This window comes from Punica granatum, chromosome 2 (genome assembly GCF_007655135.1).
Source record: "Punica granatum isolate Tunisia-2019 chromosome 2, ASM765513v2, whole genome shotgun sequence".
NCBI lineage: Eukaryota > Viridiplantae > Streptophyta > Magnoliopsida > Myrtales > Lythraceae > Punica > Punica granatum.
The window spans coordinates 32744633-32759796 of record NC_045128.1 but is presented as its reverse complement, the minus strand read 5'-3'; the positions used below and the strand labels follow the sequence as shown (position 1 = coordinate 32759796).

The following is a 15164-nucleotide window of genomic DNA, read 5'->3' as shown; positions in this document are numbered from 1 at the left end:
CTTTGAGTTCGATGTTGTGTTTGGAGGAAATGTTTGATTAATAGAGTTTTACTTTTTAGTAAGATTTGTTTAATTCGAACTGAATTAGTCTGACTTTTCGAACGTTGAGTACCCACCGAAAAATAAAAAGAAAAAGGAAAAAGAAATGTCGTTAACTGTCGTTTAAGATTTTTAGGAATTGCAGTTAAATTCAGACATAGAGAGAGAGAGAGAGAGAGACAGAGGGCATTTTATTTGACCAGTAACTTCCTTGGCAGCAGAGGGTCCGGTCAAAACATTGCACCTTCCTTCGTCTGCCTTCCTTCACAAGCTGTCTCTCTCCTCTCTCTCACTCTCTCTCTCTCTCTGGCGCTGTGCCCATCTTCGTCTTCTCTCATTAATATAAAAGCTTCGACCTTTCCAATCCCCCGCCTCAATTCCTCGAAAACCCGCAAAGCGAAAACCATCCTTCACACCTCAACCGGCAGCCAACCACTTGTAATTTCTTGTCCGACGACATGGGCTTCTTCTCCAAGGAGGAGAAATCGAGAAAGCTCCTCAGGGGGGTGAAGACCGTCTTCTTCCTCGTCACCATGCTCATCTCCCTCCTCCTCTTCTCCGCCCCGATACTGCTCGTCATAGCAGACACCCTCCTGCCCTCCGCCCTACTGTCCGCCTCCCTCTCTCCCGCCTCCGTCTCGCTCCAGACTCTGTCCTCCCACTTCTCCAACTACGACTTCCGCTACTCCCTGATCGACATCCCCATAATTTCCATCGTCAGATCAGCTGTCATTATCTGTAAGTGATGCCCCCGGAACTTCTCCTCGTTCTTGCCTCTTGAGCTTCTTTGCAGCGAGTGAGCACTACCTGTTTGTCGTTTTTCCCGTGAGAGGGTGATCTCTTACTTGATGTAGCAATTGGGTAATCTGTTTTCCGATTTTCTTTTTTCTTTTTGCTCGAAAAGGTGTTAATCCCAGTCCATAAGCTCAAACATTGGGAGATAAGTACTTATGAGCGGAATCGATTGATTAATAGCCTTCCATTATATTGGCCGATCAAGAACGTTCCACTTGGGTTGACTTCTTGCTGTTTCTTGTTCATGAAGGTGTTTACAGCTTGTGCGATGGGCCGAGACTCTCCCGCGGTCCGTACCTCGCGATCACAACAATGTGTTCGGTATCGTCTCTAGTGTTGGTCTCGCTCAAGGCTTCCTTTGTGTTCGGTGACTCGAGGATGGACCGAGGGGGATACGTCAGGGCCATGGAGATGGCCCTGTTCATCTCCTCTTTCCTCTTGGCTGTTGCTCATATCGTCGTGGCTTATAAGATCAGCTGCAGAGAAAGAAGGAAGCTTCTCGTTTACAAGATTGATATTGAAGCGGTGAGCCCTCTAATTCTTCTATATCTATCATTGACGCAGTTGCCTAAATCTCGATTTGGTTCGTTAGGTAGGTGAAGAAATTGTGAAAAGTAATTTGAATAAATTATACCATTGATGAAGTTCGTGTTTAATTACTAATAGCTATTCATAGTAAAGATCCTGATTTTTGCTTGTCTAGTCTTCATTGATAAATCCAGTGGACCAAGAAAACTTTGATACCAAATCATATCTAAGCACGCATTAAATGAAAAATAAAAAAGAGATGAGAAGGAGGAGGAGGAGAAGAAGAAGAAGAAGAAAAGCAACTTCTTTCGATTGTGTAAGGTTTGACGTCAATCCATCTAGAAGGTCAAAATTTCAAAGTCATGGCCGGTATGCGCTTGCTTATATAACATGGTTGCGGACATGTTGTCTGTTCTCTGTGCTCCGTATCAGTTACGACTGCCCTTATTGAGCAAATCTTGCCCAAATCCTGGTGTTATATGAGACCGCGATAATCCCACCAGCTACGTAGGCCCTACAAATTCTGATAATTCCCTCGTGTTGACGGATCGAGAAAATTTATCGAGAGCTGCAATTTCAAAGTTTTCTTCATTAGTATCAATTGAAATAGCAAGTTGAAGTCACGATAATACAAACCGAGATAGTTTAGGATCTTTAAGGGCCAGTTTGGATTATCATCCGATGGTATGATCTGATGACCAGCACATTTGAATGAAATCTTGGTAGAAACTGTAAAACTAACAGAGTTCAATCTCATGGAGGTGAAATTCAATATGTAAAATTTAAAATATTCTTCTATTTCCATGCTTAGGATTCCCCTGCAACAGTTTGGGAAAAATAAATTCAACCCTGTGAATCAGCCGCCACTGATGATGGGCCACGATATATTTAATTTCTGACCAAATCCCACAATTTGCAAATTTATCAACCTTGTCCACTTCTCTTGGAATCTTTAGCCAATTCATGAGCAGCCCTCTTTCTCAAATAGTACCCTTCTGCCCTTTTTCCTAATCTTGAGGATAATAAGATCTTTAAAATCCAGCATCGTTTGTGTTCCACTTTCTTGCCACTAATAGTATGTAATCATCAAATATGATAAAACATTAAACACAACTTTGCTGCAATTTCTCTGTTTAGTGGAAAGGCAATCATTTTCATGTTCTTTATCCTTTGTCTGTCTTGGGGCCCTCATGTTGATGCATTATAGTGGTGGATTACAAGCAGCCTGAACCAAATGAGTTGTCATGCCAATACCGAGTTGGCAACGATTCTCTTCTTTATTTATCGATGAATGGAATAGGAATACCATGTTTTTCGATGATAAATAGATTCTTGATATTCTCTTAGGTCTTAGTCTGCTCTGTTGCTGAATATGCTCCTCGCATGTGTGCAGGTTTCAGCTTGCAAGAAGGGGTTCGCGAGGTACCAAAAGATCCACCGGGTTGAGAGGGAGAAATGACCCAATTGACAGTTTGAAGGGATCCCCATCTCTCGTACAATTTCTTTTCTTTTACCGGACTGACCGATCACCTTCCCCAGAATCAGGTAATTAGGTTTTCCCTCTTCTTTTTTCGTTTCCTAATTTAATTTCTTTACCTAACATTGGATGGAAAGCATGTTGCTCTTGCTCTTGTCTGCTTCTGCTCCATTTCCATATTCCCCTTGCATGTGCTTGACAAGTTGATGGGTCAGCAAACAGTCTTGGACTCTGTCTACCAACCACTCACCACTTGCCAAGTGTCTCGCAGGAGGCTCGGCATTAGATATTTAGCTTAGATAGCCTCAATCCTCGTAGCCTTGAATATAATTTCCTCATTGTTAGCTTTGTCCAAGTCATGATGGAACACCGATCGATCCCGGGTCAAGTGCCTTCGTCGAGATTCTGATGTAGCAACTTTGTCTTTCCCGAGCTGTTGTTTTCCAGCATTAAGAGTCACTGATAACTGATCTAGCGGTGACCGGCCTAACAACGATGTCTCTCTGCAGGTTGATTCCGAAGGAAAAAGCAGAAGTTGAGGTTGAAGGGGTCAAAAATTAACAGCAGACGCTTATTTTTATTTATAGAGAAATTTTACTTTCTAGAAGATATATATATATATATATATATATACATGCATAATACTTGTATACTATTGGCTGAAATTTCAGCAAATCAGTATATAGAAGTTTTTGTATTTTAGGGTTGCAGCTACCATTCCATTTCCTTCTTCTTTTTTTTTTTTTTGAATCTTTGGGGGATTGCCATTGCCATGTCTTCTTTGACCTGTATAGTCTGTATTTGTATAAACGCTTGAAAGATCAGAGAAATTGGCCCAGTGTGGCTTATTCATGATCTTAAATCAGTTCAAAGAACTCGTGTTCAGCACTCGTACCTCATTTTGCAATCAATTGGTCGATCGAATTACCGAGTTTCGTGTAGTGAGATGACGGACTTATAGCAATATTGCTCACTGTATGTTCACTGACGACTGGCTTGCCTTTCATTCGATCTGCCTTAGCCATGACTCTCAACATTTTTGAAAACTAATGTTAATCCAGTGTCTACAAACATCCCGTTCTGATGAGTTAGTTCCGTCATGACAGATATTGATTCGGTTGACGAAGAATTTTCCGACTGTTCTAGCAACTGGTAGAAGTAATATATGATGGGTCTGCATTGCAGCATATGATCTACTTAATTACACATACTAATTAATTTCATCTGAGTCCCCAAAAAAGATGCAGTTTCCCTTCCTAGCCCCATTACAAAAGAATTAACTTAATTTACATTGCTGCTAAATCTGGTTTTTATTGCTGCAAAAAGTTATTACACCTCTTATACATCTAACTCTATCCTTCCAGTTCCAATGTCTTCATTGCTCTATCGAGTCCTCTCGCTGCTTCACGATTATGGGATATCGTTTCTGAGTCCGAGTTGTAGGGAAGAAGACTAGCTTATCCTCTTCGGCCGGAACCCAACTGTTTGCAGTCATTAATCGGATTAGTTCCTATGGTCAGTTCTCTTGGAAGTAGGTGTGTTTGAATATATGATGCTACATAATCACGCATATCAACTTATCGAGAAGTTCAATTACCTGAATCGAGTGACCAGTCGGTGAAGGAAGACCGACAAGATTACTCTAGCCAGCTCATATCCCGGGCACAGCCTTGGGCCGCCTCCAAATGGCATGTATACATTTCCCGAGCTTGTTGTTCCTGAGTTATTCTGTATGTTCACAATAGTTGATGAGGAATACTGGGATAATATTTTCTCGTGCGAAAAGCTCAAAATGAATAAGGAAGCAATTATATAGTTACCTGCCATCTCCAAGGATTAAACGTGCGCGCATCTTTGAAGTGGTCAGGGTCCAGATGCACTGCTCGAAATGAGGCGAACACTTTCCATCCCTTTGGGATCGTATAGCCTGCTTGGAATTGACAACGCATATTGGACTAATTGATCAATCTGTGCACGAGGAACCCCATTAACCAATGAGTAACAACTGACTTGGAATTGCGGATTACCTTTGATCTGAATGTCGGTCATCGCGCGTCTGAACACACCACTGATTATATTTGCAACCCGCAATGTCTCATTAACGACCTGAACAAGGCGAATAGTTACTAAAGTGTGGGACAGAAACTAAAGTTAATGAATCAGTGGTCAGCTTTCTTAATACGTAGCGGGTAAATCTACTCACACACTGTGTGAAAGGCATGGACTTGTAATCGTTCCACTCGAGCCCCTCGGACGGGCCTTTCGTCGCCCGTATCTTCTCGTGCTCTTCCTATCGAACATCGGAAAATGTCAAAAAAAGAGGGGAAAAAAAAAAAAAAAGGAATGACCATATAGCATAATAAGTTACCAATATGAACAAAGGAGAGTATATGCAGCAAGGGTTCAGGCTCAATAAGGCCATAAGTGGGCCCAATGCTCGTCAACCACTGATAGCTGTACCATAGGCCCAGGCCTAGCTAGGCCCATTAAGATGGCCGGTCAGATTTAAGAACCCGAGAAGAAAGCCGGGCCTAGGAATTAAACAAATTGCCTAGAGGCCTAATCTGACATCATCATTCACTATGCGCCGTCTGATCTCCTCGAAATCAGCGATCACACGGTTCTCAATGCTTCCCCCACAACAGATGGGCCCGACATTTAATAGTGGCCCATGGGCCATCGGCACAGCTACTACTGATCACCCAGTCAGGGAGCTGGAATTCCGAGACTACCCCTATAGTGCTAGGCCGGTTTAGGGGCATTCTCGTCATTCCGTCCACAAGGTCAAACAGACCAAAGGGAGTGTGGAGATCAGGATAATCAATTTCCATTTAATATTTTACAGCGCATCTTTTATTCGATGCGCGTGCGGTTCAGAAGACATCATTCTGTCCGGTTCCATGAATGTCTGTTCTTTTCTTCTTTTACTTTGACTTCCCTTCCCAAATAAATATACGTATAATTACAAATAAAGAAAGGGTTAAATATTAACCATGGATGAATATACTAGCTTCTTTATTCTATTTCTTTTTGGATATTTCCAATAATCCTTGCTATTATGTTATTATTTACAAAATATTCTTCCACAAAATTTAGGGAAAAATATGTGTATATGTATATCTATGTATATGAATATATTTGATAATCACGAACGTCAATAAGTCTTAAGCACAAAGTTCATACAGATGATTTAATAAGAAGTATGTTAATGTATAATGACATGAGAATTCTATCATAGAATCTTTCCATATCATTTCTATATTTATAATGAGATCGAATTCGATGGAAAACTTTTATATTTTGATGTAATGATGCAAACTCTAGAATCGGCATGGTGGGTCACGCTTTCTTTATAACAAATCAAGTGATGTGATATGAGAATGTATATACCCTTTTATCTACGCAACCCTTGAAGATGAAGGGTTCAAAAGTATAGATAACAAGATTGAGGCCCCTACCGCATGATAATTGGATGCCATGTTATGTACAAGGTCCACCTTAAACAAAATGCCAATTTTGGAACCAATGATACGGGGGATCACTGATATGGAATTGGATATTATAACATGTACGAGATTACGACGTCATACCTTGAGTTGAGCCAGGGCGAGAGGTGTCTCGGTGAGAAACTTGACGGCAAGGGTCATGATGGTGGAGGTGGTCTCGTAGCCTGCGACGAGGAGGGCCACGAGGAAGTCGACTATCTGCTCATCGGAGAAGTGGTCGTCTCCGGCCAGCAGGGCTCCCAGCATGTCGTTCTTCGTGATCCCTTCCTCCCTCTCTTTCCTCCTCTGCCTCACGATCAGGCTGAGCGCCTCCGCGACCTTCGTTCTCGCCTACACCGAATTCGCACCCAAATATATAAAATACATATGAATTTCGAATCGAGATACGATCATTAGCGGGAAATGGAATTTGTTTGGTTCTTGATGGATGTTTGTGATTATCTGGACATTATAGGAAAATGACAACCAATGCATATTGCAAAGTGACATGTGACATTACGCAATGATAATGCTTATATTAGTAATTGGGATAACATCATATGGGGTTTATGTTGGCTAATTAATTCTTGTTAGGAACAAATCAAAGTGTCGTATCATATATTAGACAAATGTCCCCTACCTCACGTGGGTTTGGAATTAACGGTAGCATGTCATTTTCTCAACACACGAATTAATGTCCAAAAGCTCTTTTTACCTAATTAAAGTATTCCATCCCATTATTTTTTGGTCTTTTCTCAAAATTAATCTAAAATGTAGTAGGAAAAAAAAAAAGTAGATACTTATCTAAGCGAATGTAAAATATAAATTTGTTTGTTTTAAAATTTATACTTACTCGGATGGCACGGCGGTAGGTGGCGGAGAAGAGCCGTAGAGGGACGGTGAAGAAGCCTTCGATGACAAGCACGTATTCCTTCCTCAGGCTCTCCGTCCACTCCCCGGGATCAAAACTCATCAGCTGCTTCATCGTCAGCTCGAACGTAATCTGCACCGGTAGATGAAATCGTCTTATGAACCAATCCTTCGAGGCGGTCTCCACATATTAGAACGGGTACTTCATACGCGACATCCGGTACCATATAGATCTAATTTATTACACAGTAAAATCGTATTTTGATTCTCGATTTATTTTCTCCGAATAATATATATTTTTATAATGAGCGAGAAAGAGATGAGGATTGATTAATTAATAGCCGCACGTACACTTTTCTTTTCTTTTTTTTTTTTATAATAATGTCTCAACGTGAACATCCATCAATGCCACCCACTCACTACTACATGCCCATGGCTATGGGATGGGATCTCACTTCTTAGTCATCTCCCTAAATTCCTTTTTTTTAAAAAAAAATTCCATGCAAAAATCCCAACTATTTGTATTGTAATTTAAAAAAAAAACAGTTGTGATACGAGATTTCTCAAATAAAATCATTTCGATAAAGAGTAAACATAATAATTGAGAAAAATAAAAAATAAAAAAGAGACCAAAGTGGAAAAATAATTCTTGTCTAGAATTTTTGCTAGAAAGTGTAAAAGCCGAGCCATGACAAACTCTCACCCGACGCACGACTCGGCTCGATGAGACTGCCATAGAATGAATTTGATATATATCTTATAACAATCGATGGTTGTGATGTGCTTATTTATTTACTATATAAAAAGACTCGAATTAAGAAACAAAAAAATGGAGGGGAAGAAAAATATGGACGCTGCCCCAACATCAAATAATTAGCCTTGCCCCTGTGGGTCCCGCGCACAATTGTGAGTTGTAAACTTGTAAGAACCAATGAATCCATCCCCGCCATCGGATCATGCGGGTCCCACTCGGGGCGGGGCGGGGCCGGGTCGGGCGGCGATCGAGTGAAACAACCTATAGCTACTTCAATTTTTTTTTTTATTACCTTCTTGGCCTCCTCCATGAGGAGGACGCGGCCGGACCAGGCGTCGAGGTTGAGGCGGATGAGTCGGTCGATGTCGACGAGGACGTGGTCGCGGATGATGGCGGAGCTGTTGAAGCTCATGGTGAGCGAGTGCATCCGCTTGTGTAGAGCACCCTTCATGAGCAGCAGGCTGTGGCGGCCCAGCAGGTTGCTGATCGAACCGGGGTAGCTCACCTCGAACAGCTTCCCCTCGTTCTGGAGTATGAACCGGTTCGTCTCAGGGTCCGCCGAGAACACCGTCGGCTCCCCGAACACGTGCGTCGTGAACACCGCTCCGTGCCTCCTTACCCGCTCGTCGATGAAGGGCTCCGGGTTCTCGGTCTTGTACGCCGCGATCAGCTGCAGCGTCTCCCCGATCAGCGGCAGCCCCAGGCTCCCCGGCGGCAGCCTCCGGAGCCTCCTCCGCCTAGCCAACCGGAGGAGGAGGAGGGTTGCCGCCGCGGAGAGGGCCAGGGACAGCACGAGAGATGAGAGGAGATCCATTTTTTTTTCCCCTTTTTCCTATATGTAAATTTGGTCGGAGAGTGTATGTATATGTATATGAGTTGTATATATAAGAGTGGGGGGGAGAGACGGGGGGAGCACACGGGGGGGCGCCTGTAAAAGACTAAAAGGAGAGGAATCTATGTGAAGGATAATTAATTGAACGTCGAATCTTTAGAACTAACAAAGTAAATCATTTTACTTACCCCAAAAAAAAAAAGTTAAATCATTTAACCAAAATTTTCGTTTTTTTTCCACTAGTTAAAAAATGTTAAGAAAAAAAGAAGAAATTTGCTGGACTTTTGGCTTTTTTGGTATATCACATCTCTTTCCCTCCCTCCTTGTCCTAACAAGGAAATTATTGCCAAACCTCGTTCAAATAACGATATAATTCCGCTAGATACAGATTATTGTTGGAGCATGCAATGTATACCCAATCGCATGTCATATAAAGAAAAAAGGACAAAGATTTGAAATGAAGAGGCCACTTGATTTAGCTTACGACTTAAAGATAGTGCTCAAATTAGCTACTCGATACATAATATAGTTAATCTATTATTACGTATTAGACTTTGCATTTTAAAAGCATAGATTATATTTGAAGAAAATGTAAAATCATGGGATATATGGCGTAATTTGTCCTAAAGTTTATAATCAAAATAAAAATGGCGGTTGAGGAAAGTTTCAATGTAGTAGTAGTATTCATTCTCGACCATATCAAGAAGCCTTCTTTGGTTCAATTTTTATTGGTATTACGTTTAATTCTTTTTCATGTTACTTTTTATCCTTACTAAATGTATGAGCCTCACTTATACATAATGAGAAAACACGTTCCATAATTTACGATGGATTAGATTTGATAGTCTTCAATTGGAAACTAAAACATATCTTAGATAGAGAGGGTTGGTGAAGTAGGCATTGCCTTTGATGCCCTCTAAGTAAGATGAAGAGGTTACACATTCGACTTTTACTAATAAAATTTCTCATACCCTTATGTTTTTCCTCTCGTATCTATCTCTGGCTAAGCCTATCACCCTTCACTGTAACTTGGCCAAAAAGAAAAAAGAAAAGCAAGTCAGGTATATATCTCAGCAATAACTGGTGTTCTAGTTTAACAATGTAATATTGCCTTGGTAAGGCAAGTAATCCTGTACTGTCAAAAGAAAAGGGCAAGTAATCCTATCTAATGATCTCTCCTCATCATAAAACTCAATGTTTGATGTTTATCTCGTATTCCATCCTTTAAAAATTATATAAAAGTACCCAACCTCTTGTTTTCGTTACAATTCTAATTCGCCGTCAATTTCCAATCTAAAATTGACCCAAAAAAAAAATCTAAGGAGGTACATTGGGAGGCCCAAATTAAAGAAGTAAGGTTTAGCCGAATCAAAATCCAAGATATTCAATGAAATGGCCCTCATCCCATATATATCTATATATATAGACATAGGTGTATCATCTTTGCTATTATAAAGTCCCAAAATTCCCATTCGTCTCACTTTTATTTCTCCAAAATGTCCTCAGTAGAGTAAATTGAATCAATAGCATCTATTAAATGTATGGATAAAATGCATCTACCTCCCAAGAGATTTGGAGAAGTAGCACGTAATCCTGCTTATTTATGTTTAAAAAATAGGCACTCAATCCCATTCGATTTCTTTGATCAACCATCATTTTTTTTAAGAAAATACAAATTTGGGCCATAACTTGTGAATCCTTTTCTTAAGACCAGGAATTTAGTATTTTACGTAATAAGGCCATCTTGTTACATAAAAAGTTTGTGTAAGCCCTTTATTACTTTTAAAATATTTTTAGAAATGAAAAAAAAAGGCAGACGAAGAGAGGGTAGAAAGGCCTCTAACATCGTTACTTCATGTGGTAGTCACTGACAGGGCCACCACCATTCTATAATCAATAATTACATAAAGTAGTACGCTTAAGTAAAATTTTGGATTCGAGTGCTGGTGAATGTAAAAAATCATGTCGGGAGAGTTTTACTTATTAGTGGATCGACCTGATTCGACTGAATTAGTTGGGGTCCAATTGAATTTTCGAATACTAAAATTCACATTGGAAAAAAGTAAAGTCAATCAAGTATCAAATATCAAATCAAATAATAAATAAATAAATCTAATCAGCTAGTGTATTAAAAGAGTTCTTATTTACTCTATATATATATTTCCCCTTTAATTTTTCTGTATAACGAACGCAAATGGTCTTGATACAAAGAAACTGAAAATCTAACAAAAAAAAATACAGTTAATTTCACCATAAAAATTGAATTTAAAATCATGAAATTATCATTAATAACGTGTACCATCATATTATATTTTCATTCTCAAATTTTCCCTTTAATTTAATAGCTCTTACTCCCCTTTTCATCGTATCCTTGACATCAGAGAGCATACAAACATTTATGCACGCGGATCGGGGCACTTTTATCCCATTGCCGATCGTATCAAATGCGTACCATATCATTTGGATGGGATTAATTATTATGTTAATTAATATATTAAAATCAATGTGCTGATGTCATTGGTGTGTGTATATATATATATATATATCATTACTATACATGTTATATGCTCTTGAAATCAATCATGCCCATTGGAAGCAAAAGCGATATATATGCTAATCATCATGTATTGTACGTGTAGATCGATTATGATCGCATGTGATGCACCATTGTGGCATGTTTACTTTCCAATAAAAAAAGAATTTTGATGGTTTAATATATATCTTACAACCGTGACATCCTATCATACTAAAGACAAGTGATAAAAATCGTTAGATCAACTGACAAATATATACAGCGAATCGTCGAGATAATCGGTGCGATTAGACAATCTCAGCAATGTTCCAGATTAATGCCCGACAGATGAGTCTCTCATTTTCTTAAAGGCATTCATTTCTCCTTGGTTTTATATATACCGTTAGTAAAATTATATTTCCACAATATATCATATAAAGTTTGGGCAACAATCTCGGCACTTTCCATTTTAAAGTTTTCGTGTCCAGTGTCTTTCTTGCTCATTTTCCCCTTGGGAGAAGCATGTGTTACGTTGGCCCACACCTTCTAGAAAAAAGTATGGGTCACATCTAACGTAAAAATAAAAAAAATAAAAAAACAATTTTCTTTTAATTATATATTATTTACCAATACCAACGATTCATAACTATTTGCCCATCTAATAACGAAATCAATCGGTTTATAAGTTGGTTGAAAGAATTTTGTGGATCTTGGAACCTACATCATTTGAAAGAAACTTCTCGGAGTAGTTCACCAAAATGTTAGAGCTGCTTATTTCATGTGAGAAGATTTAAACCGACCAATCTATGAGAATATAATTTGATGATCTATTCTATTTTTGAATTGTCAATAATTTTCGTTTTCATTGATCTGATTAATTTTCTCAATATATAATACGGGGAATAAAGTGCACCGAGAGTAATAGATAATACCGTTACGATCCAGTCTCGACCATCCTCCAAAAGAGCAAAACCCTTAAAATAATGATCCCTAAGAAGGTTAAGATATCCCCACGCAGTCTTTATCATTATGCTTTTAGGAGCTTTCTATTGCACAACATATGCGAGAGAGGGAGTTCCCATCATGAGTTTGTGCCCACTTCCCCAACTTTAGTGTCCTTGATTAAGCCAATATATATTGGAATTTCTAATACTTATATTAAAGAATCACAGACAAAAGTATATTATATATTAATATTATATAATATATGTGTGTATAATCTGATCTTATCAGACATTCTTTAACCCCATAATTAATTGTTTAATCAGGCTGTCGCTATAAAGTAAATTTGTGGCTTTCTAATCCTCTTAATATTTATTAAATATTCTTATATATGAAAGCTTGTCGTCATCTATGACAAAAGAAATTACAATTTCCAATTATAGTGCAGCGACACGATCTTAATTGAAATTAAGAAATTGAGAAATTTTGATTTCGATTCTGGTCTTCCATCGACTTCCTCGTGCTTTTTCTTTTTATTCAGTTTATATTCTTTTATCTATTCCTTTATTAGGTTCATAAATATACTTAGTACATTTTTTTTAGGGTTAATAACAAAAAACACAAACTTTTCACATTTTAACATTTCTAACGTGAACTTTTTTTCTTAATCTAAAAATGTACACAAACTTTCGATTTGATAACAGTTCTAGTACGGTATCAAATTTTTCGTTAATTTGGAAGGAATCGAAACCACAGAGGGCGTCAGCTATCCCAATCGAGGAGTGATGGTGAGGGTCGTGGCTCCAACTGCCGGAGTCGGAAAAATCTCCAATTTGAGAGTTCTCCCGATTCCATGGTGTAGATGTCTCGATTCCAACCACCACCTCCCGATTGAGATCGTCGGCATCTTCCTCTTGGATTGGGGTCTTCAGCGCCCTTTTTGTGGTCTCGATTCCGTCCAAATTAATGAAAAATTTAATGTCGTGCTAGAACTGTTATCAAGTCGAAAGTTCGTATATTTTTAGGTTAAGAAAAAATATTTGTACTACAATTGTTAAAATGCACACAAACTTTCGATTTGATAACAGTTCTAGCACGACATTAAATTTTCCGTTAATTTAGAAGGAATCGAGACCACAGAGGGCGTCGACTACCCCAATCGAGGAGTAATGGTGAGGGTCGTGGCTCCATCTGCCGGAATCGGAAAAATCTCCAATTTGAGGGTTCTCCCGATTCCAGGGTGTATGGGTCTTGATTCCGACCACCACCCCCCAATTGAGATCGTCGGCATCCTCCCCTTCGATTGGGGTCGTCAGCGCCCTCTGTGGTGTCAATTCTGTCTAAATTAACGAAAAATTTGATGTCGTGCTAAACTGTTATCAAATCGAAAGTTCGTGCATTTTTAGGTTAAGAAAAAAAATTCGTACTACAATTGTTAAAATGATAAAAGTTTGTGTTTTTTTTTTGCTATTAACCTTTTTTTATTTGTTGAACTCAGTACAAGTTGCAAGGCCTGGGGCCGATCGAAGTTTCGTTGACACTGGTTTATAAACCCGTGTGATGCACAGACTAATTACTAAAATTTAGAGATATAATTTTATGATAATATTTATCAAATTACAGAAGTACATTTTATATATTCACATTAAATTTTCTTTAATTCATCAATACTACATATGAAAAAGATTATAATTGAAAAATATATATATATATATTCACCGAAATAATAGATTATGCATAAGTAAACATTTTATTTGGACAATGCAAAATCTAAAGTACAACAATTCAAATGAAAAATTCACCCAATAATCTATATTATTATATTTTATAAAGCCAAACTCCTCATTCATTTGGTCTCAATTTCACTTTTCTAAAATGCATACATTAACTTCATTTTATATGGACCACCGAGTTTGATGATATAATGATATTGAAGTAATACATAACATAATACTGACTCCTTTTTTTACGGCCACCATTTTCCGAAAATTATCATATTTTAATTCATTTTCATTGTTCTCTTTATTTGATGAACGTTTTAATTTGTTTTTTTTTTCAATGTCAAATTCGTTATATGCATATTAGATAGAATTAGGATATTTCTAAAAAAAATCTAATAATTTTAGAGATTATATAATGTTGAAATAATATTAACATATGGGTTTTTCTAAGAAAAATTTTAAGTGATCCTAACTCATAATGAGGTGGTAAGGAAGAACCAACAAGATTGCTTCAATTAAGAAAATTTATCACAATTAATAAAGTGATTAACACGTATTATTTAGTTTATTACAATTTAATTAGTTTTTTCTCATGCCACGTGGCGAGCTAAGATCACCGAATAATCTCTCGTTTTTACCATTTAAACATGAATAATTATTTCAATCTCAAATTGATAGATGCATGCATGGTAAGTATGAGTTATTATCCTATGCCTTTAGGGCATAAGATAGAAAAATCCTAAACATATATATAATACTGACATAGCGTAGAAGCTAAAACTATAAAAGAACATTTTTTTTTTATATAGATTTCTTCTGGAATTATGACCTTTTCTAGTTAAGTTATTTTTTGTACTATTAGCTATATTGTTATTTAAATAATGCAAAGTATTGAAATTTTTTGAAAAGATATGCGTCACATTGCGCGAAGCATAGCACGGTGCACTCTAATAAAAATAAAAAGATTATTTTTTATAAAAAAGAAGCTGTTTTCTTATTTATAATGAAAAGAAAGTCATTTGACACTCTCCTTTAGCTAAATATATAGGTAAACAAATGAAGAGGTCCTTGTTCATGATTAGCAACATTAAGGACATACCTTGTAAAATATTGAACTAAGTAGACATCTGCCACTGAAACTTTTTGAATAGAGATTTTTCGGCCGCGCTGTACGCTCCATTAGATTACCGCATATATATCTAGATCGAC

General features: G+C 37.9%; 2 protein-coding genes across 3 annotated transcripts; one reads left to right on the top strand and one right to left on the bottom strand.

The window, feature by feature from the left end:
* The first annotated feature begins 315 nt into the window (after positions 1-315).
* Positions 316-3730, top strand: LOC116195920. 2 transcript variants are annotated; one of them, XR_004154731.1, is made up of 4 exons: positions 317-777; positions 1085-1359; positions 2756-2907; positions 3349-3730. XR_004154731.1 is itself a non-coding variant. In XM_031525351.1 (3 exons), exons 1-3 carry the CDS (start codon positions 498-500, stop codon positions 2819-2821), a joined length of 621 nt encoding a protein of 206 aa, XP_031381211.1. In that variant the 5' UTR covers positions 316-497; the 3' UTR covers positions 2822-2909. The 2 variants fall into 2 exon arrangements, 1 of the variants encoding a protein (XP_031381211.1); XM_031525351.1 differs by lacking the exon at positions 3349-3730 and having other exon boundaries at positions 316-777; positions 2756-2909.
* A 249-nt stretch (positions 3731-3979) lies between these two features.
* LOC116195919 (cytochrome P450 90A1) lies at positions 3980-8848 on the bottom strand. Its single transcript, XM_031525350.1, has 8 exons — positions 8241-8848; positions 7178-7327; positions 6430-6675; positions 5043-5129; positions 4867-4945; positions 4660-4766; positions 4437-4567; positions 3980-4320 (listed from the first exon to the last, which is right to left on the bottom strand). Exons 1-8 carry the CDS (start codon positions 8760-8762, stop codon positions 4215-4217), a joined length of 1428 nt encoding a protein of 475 aa, XP_031381210.1. The 5' UTR covers positions 8763-8848; the 3' UTR covers positions 3980-4214.
* Between the last annotated feature and the right edge of the window lie 6316 nt (positions 8849-15164).

Coding starts and splice junctions, on each gene's coding strand:
- LOC116195919 (XM_031525350.1), bottom strand. CDS start 8,762: ATGGATCTCCTCTCATCTCTCGTGCTGTCCCTGGCCCTCTCCGCGGCG. Junction 4,946..5,042: donor CCATGCCTTTCACACAGTGT/GTGAGTAGATTT, acceptor CGCCTTGTTCAG/GTCGTTAATGAGACATTGCG. Junction 4,321..4,436: donor CGACTGGTCACTCGATTCAG/GTAATTGAACTT, acceptor GACTGCAAACAG/TTGGGTTCCGGCCGAAGAGG.
- LOC116195920 (XM_031525351.1), top strand. CDS start 498: ATGGGCTTCTTCTCCAAGGAGGAGAAATCGAGAAAGCTCCTCAGGGGG. Junction 778..1,084: donor CAGATCAGCTGTCATTATCT/GTAAGTGATGCC, acceptor TTGTTCATGAAG/GTGTTTACAGCTTGTGCGAT. Junction 1,360..2,755: donor ACAAGATTGATATTGAAGCG/GTGAGCCCTCTA, acceptor GCATGTGTGCAG/GTTTCAGCTTGCAAGAAGGG.